Source organism: Apaloderma vittatum, unplaced genomic scaffold (assembly GCF_000703405.1).
Source record: "Apaloderma vittatum isolate BGI_N311 unplaced genomic scaffold, ASM70340v1 scaffold1568, whole genome shotgun sequence".
Lineage (NCBI taxonomy): Eukaryota > Metazoa > Chordata > Aves > Trogoniformes > Trogonidae > Apaloderma > Apaloderma vittatum.
In genome coordinates this window covers 103,455-115,713 of record NW_009728839.1, presented here as the reverse complement: position 1 = coordinate 115,713, position 12,259 = coordinate 103,455, and the positions used below count along the sequence as shown (strand labels likewise).

Genomic DNA, 12,259 nt, shown 5'->3' with positions numbered 1-12,259 from the left:
CCCCGACGTCCCCTCACAGAGGCCCCCACTGCCGACAGCCCAGGCACCGGCGCGCTTCTGACCCACAGGAGCCTCGTGCCTCAGGAAAACTGCTGGTTTCACACACAGAAACAACTGATTTTGTTTCATTTTTTCTTATTTTTTGTTTATTTTTCTGGGTGAAGCTGGGTATAAGGAACAGGCAGAAAAAACATCTGTTGAAACAACTGGAAGAGTCCTGTGAGAAACCATCTTATCAGCAACTAATTGGAAATTAAAATTAGAAGACACTTAATGACTAAAGAACTTGTATTAGACTTTGAAGATAATTAAGTACTAAAAGATAGTCCAGATTTACTTAGGAAAAACTTTAAATTTATGATGTAATTTTGTGTGGGCCATTGACTGGCAGGCTGCAAAGTAAAAGTAGATATTAATATGCAGAGAAGGATGGTGGCTATCTGGAATCGTTTCACCAAAAGCAATAAATGAAAGAAAACAACCCTTCTGTGACGAGAACCCTTTCAAATTGCTTTAAGTAATGGTAAGAATGAGACTGGTTGTCTTTTCCTGTAAAAGTTGTTGCTGACTGCAGAGTGGAGGGGAACAAGACTCTATAAAATAAAGCAGAGTGTTTAAAACAGCTTTGCACAGCTTTGAATGAGCTTACTAAACATCTGGTAGTATTATATTTGGGGTGGTGAGGAAGAGCCTCATTTCAAGACACAGTGAGGGAAATCGGGTGGGAAGACAAAAGTCCCTTTTGAGAAGGGAGAGTATTGAATGGGAATTGTCTAGGCAAACAGGCTGAAATCTATCACCACCTGCAGTTTTCCGTTGTATATTGCTTTTCTGTGTTTTATTGGTGTACTTAATTTTATCAGTGTTTTTCAGCTATATTAGAAGCAATAGCCGAAGTCTGCTTTGTTATCCTGTCATGGAGGCTTGTTATGTGAGGTGTAACAGTTCTCATAAACACTTGATTATGCTTTGTATTTGTGTGTATACTTTTGTCAAAAGTGCAATTGGGATTTAGCCTCAAGTGTTCTTGAAAATGTGATTGGGTAGATTATGATGAATATAACTTCATCGTTATGAACATAATTTCATATCTTTTAAGTTGGAACATTGAAAGGATAGTCAATCTTGTCAGGTTTTCAGATAATAAATAGCTACAGAGCTCTGCAGACATTTCTTTCTGCAAATTTGTCCAAATCTGTCTTTATGCTTACCATTTTTCCTTAGAGTTATGTTCTAATAATCAAATGGGAACTCAGATGCTTTCTGAATGTTCAGTCACACTCTCTTTCTATGAAAAGCACGAATGCAGTATCTTTCATGCATCAGTAAAGTTTTAAATTAAAACTATATAGGCTTTCCTGTCCTTCTTCATTGAAAACTAAAATCTCACTCTTCTGTTAGTTAGGCACAATCTAATTCTCCACCTAGTTTTATTTACAGCCTGTTGAAAGTAATTTGGTTTTGGTACCAATATTGTCTTTTACTTAAATGATTCTTTCTCTTGCGTTGAGTGCTTTAAAGTAACAGTATACTTCTGTTTCTGTTTTGTTTCTTGCTTGCTATAGATGGTCAATATTTTGGTGCTGCAGGTTTTTATTTTGAAAACATTATAGAACAATGTGTTTAAAAGGAGCTGATGTGGTAATTTAAGCAAACCTGGAAATTATTGCACAAAGATTAATAAAATAAAGCCCTCCGTTATCTTAATAAAATGATGCAGAGATCACATAACTGTTCCCACGGACCTGTCATGACAACTTTTTTGGCTGGTTGGTCTCAGACACAGTGGGACTTGGTAATGATAAAGTAAAGCTATTTCAGGTGTTAATAAAAAACTTCTATTTTCTTCCTTAATCTGTTTAAGTGTGAGGGGAAAAAAAAAAGCCCAAAACCTAGTGTTAGATCAGCCTTTGTTTTAGATGACTTTACAATTTTGATAAAGTAGCTGAAGGAGTGTTTTAAATTTAGCAAAGCCTTTGTTCTTTCCAGAGAGCAATATAGCCACTTAATTTTGAGAGATAGATTAAGAGCAAATTATCTTGAATTTGAAAATGAATTTGCTGGAATTTCACAGAATAGTACTGATATTCTTCCATTTCCCAAAGCAATTAACATAGTTTTGATGAGTCAACATTTACTAAGATAAAGCGACCAACGCTGGACTCCTCAGCACAGGAAGGGCATAGACCTGTTGGAATGGGTCTAGAGGACAGGCTGAGAGAGTTGTGCTGCTTCAGCCTGGAGAAAAGAGAGCTCTAGCGAGACCTTAACAGCAGCCTCCAGTACCCGAAGGGAAAAATGAGAACTTTTTTTTTCAGCAGGACCTGTTGTGGTAGGGCAAGGGTAATGGTTTTAAACTAAAAGAGGGTAGACTTAGACTAGATATAAGGAAGAAATTTTTTACAAGGAGGGTGGTGCAATGCTGGCACAGGTTGCTCAGAGAGGTGGTAGATGCTCCATCCTTGGAGACGTTCAAGGCCAGTTTGGATGGGGCTCTGAGCAACCTGATCTAGTTAAAGATGTCTGTGCTCATCGCAAGAGGGTTGGACTAGATGACCTTGCAAGGTGCCGTTATTCTATGGGATAGACCAGAACCCAAACTATTCTCTGATTCTTTATGTCAGCAGTTTCGAACTGTATCTAGCTTTAATGTAATTCATTAACGAGACTGCATTTTCCTTCCTGGTTTCCATCATGTCATATACAATACTAAGGTTACTGCATTGACAGAGTTAAGCCCTGGAAATTGAATGGGTGTGTGCCCCCCATAGAGCTACAGCTTTGCTAGTGCTCTATGAATCAGTTGTCTTCACATCAAACTATTTGTTTGCTTTCAACTTGTTAAGCTGCGTATCTAGTGAGAAATAAGATTTGGGAAAGGCTTGCAAGAACAATTGCTAGAAAACTGAGGATAAGCAGTGAGTAGATGTTAAATTGGACTCTGACATGATTTACAAATAGTGTACGTGAGCAGATAGTTTGCTCATAACTAATACTCCTACTCACACCCAGCACATTGAATTATAAAAGTGGAATGTATTTGTAAGCAAAACAAAATACAGAGAGATGTGATAATAAGCCATCCATTTTAATAAGGAATTAGAATTCTGACCTAATTCTATCTCAGCAGGATTTATTTCTAACTTATAAATAACTTACAGGTATAAGACGTGGCAATGAAGAATAAATTAACAGAATAAACAAAATGCTCAGAGTCTTCCAGCCCCTGCTGCTACCTTTTTCCTAAGAAAAGACTAGAAGAGAGTGATATTTAATATCTGTGCTCAGGTTTGTTTTCTGGCTAGCTTAACCCCATTAAAGAGTTGAGTTCAGGGACAGGTAGAGCAGGTGAAAATGATAGCTGTGTCTCTCATGTTTATTGCTGTATTTTACTGATGTCTTGGTGAGGGGAGAGAAGTGCAGCTTTAGCATGAAGTTGCAATCTAAATTGACCTTTTCTATTAACTGCGAAGTTTTGGCATGGCTTGCTCTAATGACTGGTTAAGTTTTGGTAACTTATTGTGACTTTCTATTGCAAAAGTATTGGAGGATAGAGGTATACAGTATGATCATTCTTTCCAGTTTTTGGAAGTGAAGGGAGTCCAAACAAGTCTTCATCTGCATATGTCAACTTTAGGTTCGATAGATGCTTTTATTAGGGTGTGAATGTGCTTATGCCTGCTTATACAAACTACGTGTGCTGTTATGTTAGAATTACCTAACATGCCATCATCATTGAGAAAATGTATTTAATATATCTAATGCATTCATGCCTTTTTTTTTTAAGTAAAAGAGACTTTTAACTGACCATTAGGAAATAAGTCAGTAGTGTCATAGTTTTATGTGTCCTCTCTAAATGTGCTTGAAAAACATGAAGAAACAAATTCTAACCAAATCTTCGCATGATTAGTATCAAAATTACAGGAGATTTTTTTTTCTTATACTCTAGTAATTTCATTCTTTATGGAATATGGCATTTTCAAGATGCCAAGGGTTATCTTGTTTTGAATGTACATCTGTCTTTCTCTTTTCCTTAGATTGAAGAATCTGCTCTGAGCCTAGTCCAAAAGAATGGGCTGCAAGTGGTATGCTTGGCAGGATTTGGTTGCAGAAGCACTGATATAGCTATTTTTTCTTACTATTTGCTCACTGTGATAGTGAACTAATGAATTTACTTCTCTCTTCTTGTTCATACAGCTTGAAGTTGAGATCACAGATACAAGTGGGAAAACCATTGATGGTCCAGTCCGCCTAGATATTTCTGTTATTGATCAAAATGACAACAGGCCAATGTTTAAAGAAGGACCCTACGTTGGTCATGTCATGGAGGGATCCCCTACAGGTAAGTTCATGCCGATTATATTTTTTATAAATAATGCCTAACAAATTCTGTGTTGATAATTGTATTATTAACATATTTTGTGACTTTTCTTGCTGATTTTACGGCTCACTGAATCCTTCCCCTACATCCTAAAGGGTGGGAGCAGCCCTTTAGGACAGCAGGTAATGATTTCTGAAAAACAGTCAAGTCTCTGAAGTAAAGAAGAAAAATGAAGAGTAAAATAACATAGTTTAGAATGAAAGCTTTGGTTTTGGTTTACACTTTTGAATTCATATATGGAATCAACAAAGACAACTTCTAGGATAGGATTAGGATTCAGACAAAACAACACATACTACTACTGCTTAGAGTGGGAATTCCACCTTTTTGTCTGTAAGGTAAACTGCTGAGTCATTTTTATTTGTTCATATATCATGAGGCTAGATAAATAATATGAATAAATAGAAAGAACATTACGAATATGTTCATATTATAGGTCAGATTGAAATACTTAACATTGTTACTTGTGTAAATGCAGATACTACAGTTGCAGTAAAATAAAAGCACACCTTGAGAATTAAAGTTAGTAATGAAGATGTTTTGGTTGAATTCACTCTTGATTTTGTCCGATGATTGAATTCTATGAGTCTAAGATATTGTTCAGAATTTCCATTTGTGTATAACTATTCTAGTCAAACTATTCTCTCAGATGAAAGCTGATTAGCTTTCTTCAACTGTTTTCCTCAGCTGCGCAGTTTTACTGTGAGTTATTAAACGGCTGTTGCATTCCGCTTGAGACGTATCTCCACTGCATTTGTAAGCAGTAATTGTATGATAAGATTATGTTATGGAATTAACCTGGATCTTGGTGAAAGCAATCTGAGACAGTAGAAGCTCCTATTAGTATCAGTGGAGTGACAGTGATTTAATTGAGATCAGACTTGTAGGTTATACATTTTTATGTCTTTTTATACATCATTGAACACAAGGCCTTATCCTCCTTATATGGTTGAAGCCGTGAGTGTAGACGCAAGATTTTGGCTGTATAGGCATACTGAAATATTTTGAAATGAAAGGTGGAATCAAGTATGTTGTATTTTTATTCATATTTAATATTCATTGAAGCTTAATGTGCTTTGTTTACTCTGAACAAGGATAGACATTACCTTTCACTGTCTTGCATTATATATTGATAGGACTAGAAGTTATTCGTTGTCCTTATTTTATTATTTATGTAATTTCTAGAAATCATGTAACCTTTTCAGTGAGTTTTGTATTTTCACATTTTCAGTGAGTTTTGTATTTTCACATATAGTTGCCATTATTTGAAAATCTGCAGTTACAAAATGCATTATGAACTGCTCCTTCATCAGATTAAAAGAGATTTTAGGTAAAGATTTGTTTACCTTATTTGTGACAAGCATATAATGAACAAGTTTATTCAGTCAAAAAATGTGTTTCATACTTGTTGAGTATGGCTGCAAGTGGAACATGAACTCGTTTTTGTTGTTTTGTCTCTAGTACATTCTTTATTTCTGCTACTGATCGCTTGTTCAGAATTCGAAGAAACTTCCTTAGACGGTCCCAATTCCCATTCCCCACATGTTGTAACAAGAGTTTCATAATTAACTGAGAATATATTGCTAACAAATATCAGAGATTCCTTTGCACAAACAGTCAATAGTAGGTAGAAGCGTGTGACTACCTAGTCAGTTCAAGGGACCAACTTTATTACACTTTCATTTAGGCTTACAGTATCATCTCATCATGCCCATTTAGATACACACTCCTAGACCACTGAGTAGTATGGCGTAGTTTTAGTAGATTCACAGACCCTAAATACAGTATTTCAGTAAAAGAAAGTGCTGCCAAACAGCTCAAACTCTGAAGTGTTCAAGCTTTATATGAGCTCTGGACAGGAGCTGTGAGTTCCTGCAAGTCTTTCGGTGGCCTCATCTGTCTCAGTCAAAGCAGTTAAACCTCTTATGGACTACATGCCTTTCCCAAACAATGTTTAGTCTAATGTTTAGCTTAGACTGTCAATTCCAGGCTACAGGACAGTATTTAACTGTTACCTGCTTTATGTTCTTTCTTTACCCAAACACTATATCAAGTTTCCTCTCTCTACCAAGGATTTTATTTTCTTTTTGTAACTCGTAGTTCCTTATTTTTTTCTAATCTATAAATTATCCTTGCTTTTCTTTTTTTTCACTCATTATATTGAAATTTATTTCAGCAGATGTGTTTCTCAGTCCAACTTGCAGTGAATCCTTCTGTAATTGTTTTCATTCATTTTCTCTTGCTGCACCGTAGTATTTATCCATGTAGCTTTTGGCATTTTTATTGTCTTACCTGTTAGACAAAGTTTGAATAATTTTTCTCAACTTTATCTTTTTCGTACCTTCTCCCTCTTTCCCCTAGGTGTTCAACCCATTAAACTCCATAACCTCATTTTCCTAGTGTCAAGAACACCAATACTTTCAGAATTATTTTGTGCAAAAGTGAACCTGCAGAATCAGTGTTAGCTAGAATCTGTCATAGTTCTCTATGCGGATGGCATGCAGTCAACCAAGATTTCAGGTTTTTTACATCTATTTTCCATAGGTCTTCAAGGTTTATGCCATATATCTTAAAATTATTCATCAGGTTCTGCTATTTTGCTGCTCCCAATAAATAGTTGCACTGCACAGCTTGATAGAAATCTTTATGTGTGTGTGTTTGCATGTATGATTCCCAATTCCTTCTTTTTGCATGAAAATTGTGTCGTTGTATTTATTTTCTGAAGTTCCAGAAGAAAAGGCTTTGCATTATGCACATAATCTTATTTCCTATTACAACCACCCTCATCTTCCTTCAAGGTCTGAATCAAACCCATTCACCCTAAATAGTCTTCTGCTGAAAAATAAAACAGGTGTCTTGGATCTGTCTTCGTGATTATTGGGTCAAATTGTAAATGCCTGTAGATCCCAGTAATTCAATGATGAGAAATGCATAATTATGAAGAGAAAGACATAGATATACTGGACTGTGAAACTTGCCTGAAGCATTTTGGGGCCTTGTTGATGGATTCAGATAATATTATCATCTTGCTTTAAATTATTCATTGCTGGGTACCTGTGTGTCTTCCTGTGGGACCATAATTTTAGTAGTCACAAACCCAATGGAATTTTCTAGTGATGTTCCACTTATTTATTGCCTCTAAAATTGCACTAAAATGTTGTCTATAATTCATCAGAAATATCACAGATTTACTAACAAATAAACCTTGGAGAGTGTTAGCATAGCAAATTTAAATACATAAATCTTAATTTTCATTTTCAAGTGAATATGTTTATATTGGACTTCCTTGATGTTGCTGTAAGACATGTGTTCCAGCTTTTTATTGTTTTCCAAACTAACCTTTTTCCTTAATGATTTGAAGGTTTAGTTCCTTATTTAAGGAAAGATAGAGAATGTAACAAAATTAAATGTTCCAAGCCTCTTTTAAGGACCGTCCTTTCCCTGCCATTGGATACTGCATTCTTTTTGTATTTATTTAATGTCTGTGGATAATTAAAAAATCTTTTGTGCATAGTCCCAGTGAGAATGTAGTTTGATTGTGTCTTAATACATCTTCTGTGTTACTAAGGCCATTCATTTTTTTGTGTGTAATTATTTGGCTTACACTAAACGCCATTGGCTAATTGGACAGTTACGATTTCACTTTACTAGTGAAGCAAATACCTGGGCATAATTGCTGAGCGCTTAAACTTGTATATGTATTATGTAAATATTTGTCTGAATTTCAAGGTAAGTCTTGTCACAGTTTATAATTAATGATAAAAGTATGTGAATAGTAGGTGATATGGTAATGTGTTTCTTTCCTGATATATCTTCCCTGGAGAAATTTTATTATAAAATTAGTTACAGTTAATTAGCTGTTCTCATGGAAAATTGTTATATTCCTGCAAATAGTTTAGAGTCAAATTATAACGAATTTACACAAATGTATGCTTAAAGTGACCATAGATGTTTTCAGATTTCTATTAGGAGGTCTTTTCCTGGATGAGCTGTGAACATGGAAGATAGTTATTTAAATTAAAAAATCACCAAAATACAGTATAGAGAGATAGTTTGCATTTTTTTCTCATTTATAAAGTCTCTAATTTCTGTATGAGACTAAAGTCAGTATATATATACCAGGAAAATAATAGCTGAGTCCGATTTAGTGCCACTTAGGGCAGTTTTCTACTGACTGTAGTGGGTTTTTTGTTAACTGTACTGCTGATTTCTCTGTTTTTGTTTTCTAAGTTATGAGCCCATTATTTCCTATAGATCTCTGATCTATTCAGCTTCCAACTCCAGGATTTAGGATGTGGGTCCTGCTGCAGACTCACCTCAGTGCATTAATAAAAGTAACTGTAATCTTATGGATGACATAGGCAGGCACAAACTTTTGGACGTCTCACTCTTTAAAGGCTGGGAGGCAATGGCAGGTTAAATGAACTTGACAGTCCTCTCATTTCACTTGCTGGAGGCATTTAACAGAAATTATTTTAAACGCATTTGACATTATGTGACTTGTAACAATATGCTGCAAGCCCAGTGCAGGGAAAATCTTAACTGCAGTAGTTGGGAAAATTACTTGAGAATTGCATTTAAAAAAAACCAAAAAAAATTGTTTTCCTTGACGCACAATAGCCCGAATACATTACATTCTGGCCAAGGACCCCCAAACCAGGACTGATAGATGTCTGTAAATAATTACTAGAAATAAAGGGACGTTTGGAGAGGAAACAGAATGAATTAAGAAGAGTAGCCTAGAGGATTGTTCAGTATCATGAAATAATAATTTGTAAAAATAGATAAAGCATGAAGAAGGGACTGAAGCGCTATTACTGATAGCTATGCATTGTATGATAGTGTGTGGCTATGATTCAGATAAACGAAAACTGGTTCTGAAGATGGTGGCTCCTTATCAAGAACGATCTGCCAGGATGGGATTTTTTTGTACTTAAACTAACAAGGAGATTAGAACATGAATGAATATAAATGAGATTGAGAATGATAGATGAAAATGAAAAGATACCAGGAAAGGTAAACTACGGGCAGGCTGGCCCAGCAAAGTGGCAAGGATATATAACACAACTGTGTTTGATAGGCACCTATTCTCATCTTTGATACATTTCAAATATTATGCTAGTATTTTCTGGACTGTGTTTGTTGGTTTGGATTTTTTTTTTGTTTTTCCTTGTAATCTCTCCTTGTTTCTGGAATAAGAAGGTTACCAAAGCTGTAAAATGACTAAATTACCCTGAATTTGGTGAACACTTTCAGACTTCCTACATTTTTTTAACCTATAAACCCAATAACATGCAGGAAAATACAAGGGTGTTTTTAAGTTTTCTTTTAACCAAAAGATTAAAATTAAAAATAAAACTTAAAAAAATCACAAGAGTCATCAGAAGAGACTAGTAAAGAACACTATTACTTTTTATGTAGGTAAAAGTAGCATCTGAAATTTCCCCAGTGGCTTCTGACGATAATACTCCAATTTTTTTTGTCACAAAAGTTACTGTGTTCTGCATATACATGCATTTGTTCATAGTAGTTGTTTTTAATGCATGGCACATACTTTATATAAAAGGATACACTTCCCGTAAGATTAAGTTGGAGAGGTGGTTCGGGATATCAAATCTAGAAGAACATGAAAACCAAACTGGTACCAGCATCAACACGCCTTTAGGCCAAGCACGTACACATCAGTTGATGGACTAGGTCTGAAGTAGGATGCAGGTTTCATGTATTTGTTTTGCTTATGATCCTTACTATGCTGAATTTTACACAAAGTATGATGGGAAGATTTACAAAGGTTTTGAGATTTCCACACAGAAAATCTGCATTGGTTTAGTAGAATGTATCCTTTATGTAAAACTATTTCACCATGGAAAATACTTCCTAAGCAAAGTAATTTGGGGCAAATACTTAAAAAAAATGTTTGAGTGTACATAGAGTTCGTGACCATAATGACTATAAAATATTGAATGTTTGAATAAGAATTTCAGAAAAACATAATCAAAGCAAAGAGGTACTTTTAAGTAAAGGCACATACTTGAAATACTGGTGATACTAATGGTCTTAAAATAATAAAAAAAAATGAGCTCAAGACAGTAGCAGAAATGGTTTTCAGCTTACAATGCTTTGTATAATATGGGAATATTGATACAACTTAATACTAGAAAGCAAAATATTGCATTTTGTTGTGAATTTGAACTATGGAAGTCTCACTATCTTATAAATTAAATCCTTAATAGCCTGCCTGCTAGAGTCTCTCTTGGTCTTAATTAGGTGGGCATGATCAGCTAACTCTGAAGAAGGTATTTCTCTCATTATATATTTGGTATACTGGTATGATGCAGAATACCTTTATTTCTCTTGAGCTACGCTAAAGAAGATCTTTTTGCTTAAAAAACCCAAACTTGTAAAGAAATAGTTTAGTTCTATATCCTGTGTGTAAACCAGTCTAAAGACTAAAAAGTTGTTGAAAATTTAAATGCTCATTACAACCTTTCTTATCGATGATGGTGCTTTAGAAGTTTTTGAAGACCTATCAGTTCATTTTCAGTTTCTGCCTGTTGGCTGCTAAAGCAATGTAATGAGTGAGCTCATTACTTTGTATTAAAATGTTAATATTTTTTTAAATCAGCAATAAAAAGCTTAGAGATATAGAGAGATCTGAATTGTGAAGCTGAAATATCTCAGGAAATCCACCTCAAAACTATCAAAATTAAATGTTTGAACTTGTGGTTTTTTGATTCAGAGCAATGTCTGTAACAGCAATATTTTGATTCTAGAGAAGATTTGAAATGTCAAATGTTACACATTTAATTATGAAACTCGATGCTAAATAAACCTCTTCACAGGCCTTTTCCCTAGTCCTCCTCTGTTGGAGAGGAGATGCTAGGCTTTGGGTATGACACATCATAGCAGTTTTTAAGTTGTTCTGTGCACAAATGTGTGTACTTTAGTGCCTGATTTAAAAATTTTTGATAGCAAACTTTCAGCAATCTTTCCTTACCATTAATCATCTGCATTTCAGCAAAAATGTACTGGCTGCCCTAAAGAGTTTTGTAATCTGGCCTGTGAACGTAATGGGTGTGAACTAGGTAGAAACATCCGTAATCTCAGTATTTTGATTTTCAAACAGAAGCCAAGCAGGAGCTAGTTGCACAGCTGCTTTATATATCCCAATAGGAATTTGTTCTCAAATCTGTGTGACATAAAATATAGCTGTATGAATATGGGTATTGTGTGTGTGTGTATATGATATGTATAGAAAACAAAGAGATGAACATATACAGAGATACAAATACCTGATCCTTTATTAGGGCATAGGGATCCTAGTTCTAGTTACTGTGTACGCACATAATGAAAAGATAAAATATGTGTTTATTAAGAATATATTGTATTGTGACAGAAAAAGATGTGAACCCAGCCTAATATGTCTACATTTTTTGGGAGAACTTGAGAGGAATAACCTATTAAAGTGTTATCCAGTAATTAGCAGGTGCCCAGCCATGCAACTGTGTTTAAACCAGTACATTTTGAGCAAGTTAAAATAATCTCATGTGTAGCAATTAGCAGTTCACTCAAACTGAGTGTATGATATGACTGGCTGGAAGCAGGAGCCTGCAGTTCACTCCAGGGTTCAATTATTCTTGATTTTCAGCAGAAAAGACTCCTCATCAGCTTAGGTGCACAGGTCAGAACTACTGGCCTGTTTGTGAGGACTAAAAATGATGACCCACCCTCTTCTTCAGCCCCAGACAGGAAATAATTCCCTTTGACTTTCTTCTTTTTATTGCGAGCTGATTTGTTTGCTCACTGTCCCTCCTGCTAAAAATGAGTTTTCATCTGCTTTTCTGTAGCTACACAAAATAATGTATCAAAAATTAGTTT

The 12,259-nt window shown here is 35.1% G+C and overlaps 1 protein-coding gene across 1 annotated transcript in view; it reads left to right on the top strand.

Annotated features, from left to right (window-relative positions):
* The window catches only part of LOC104277544 (cadherin-13-like), a gene marked incomplete at its 3' end in the record, with an annotated part of 221,606 nt that overhangs the window by 106,879 nt on the left and 102,468 nt on the right, over window positions 1-12,259 (top strand). The window contains exon 5 of the mRNA XM_009874208.1: window positions 4,198-4,342. Coding sequence (XP_009872510.1) covers window positions 4,198-4,342 — 145 coding nt within the window. The remainder of the gene's footprint in view (window positions 1-4,197; window positions 4,343-12,259) is intronic.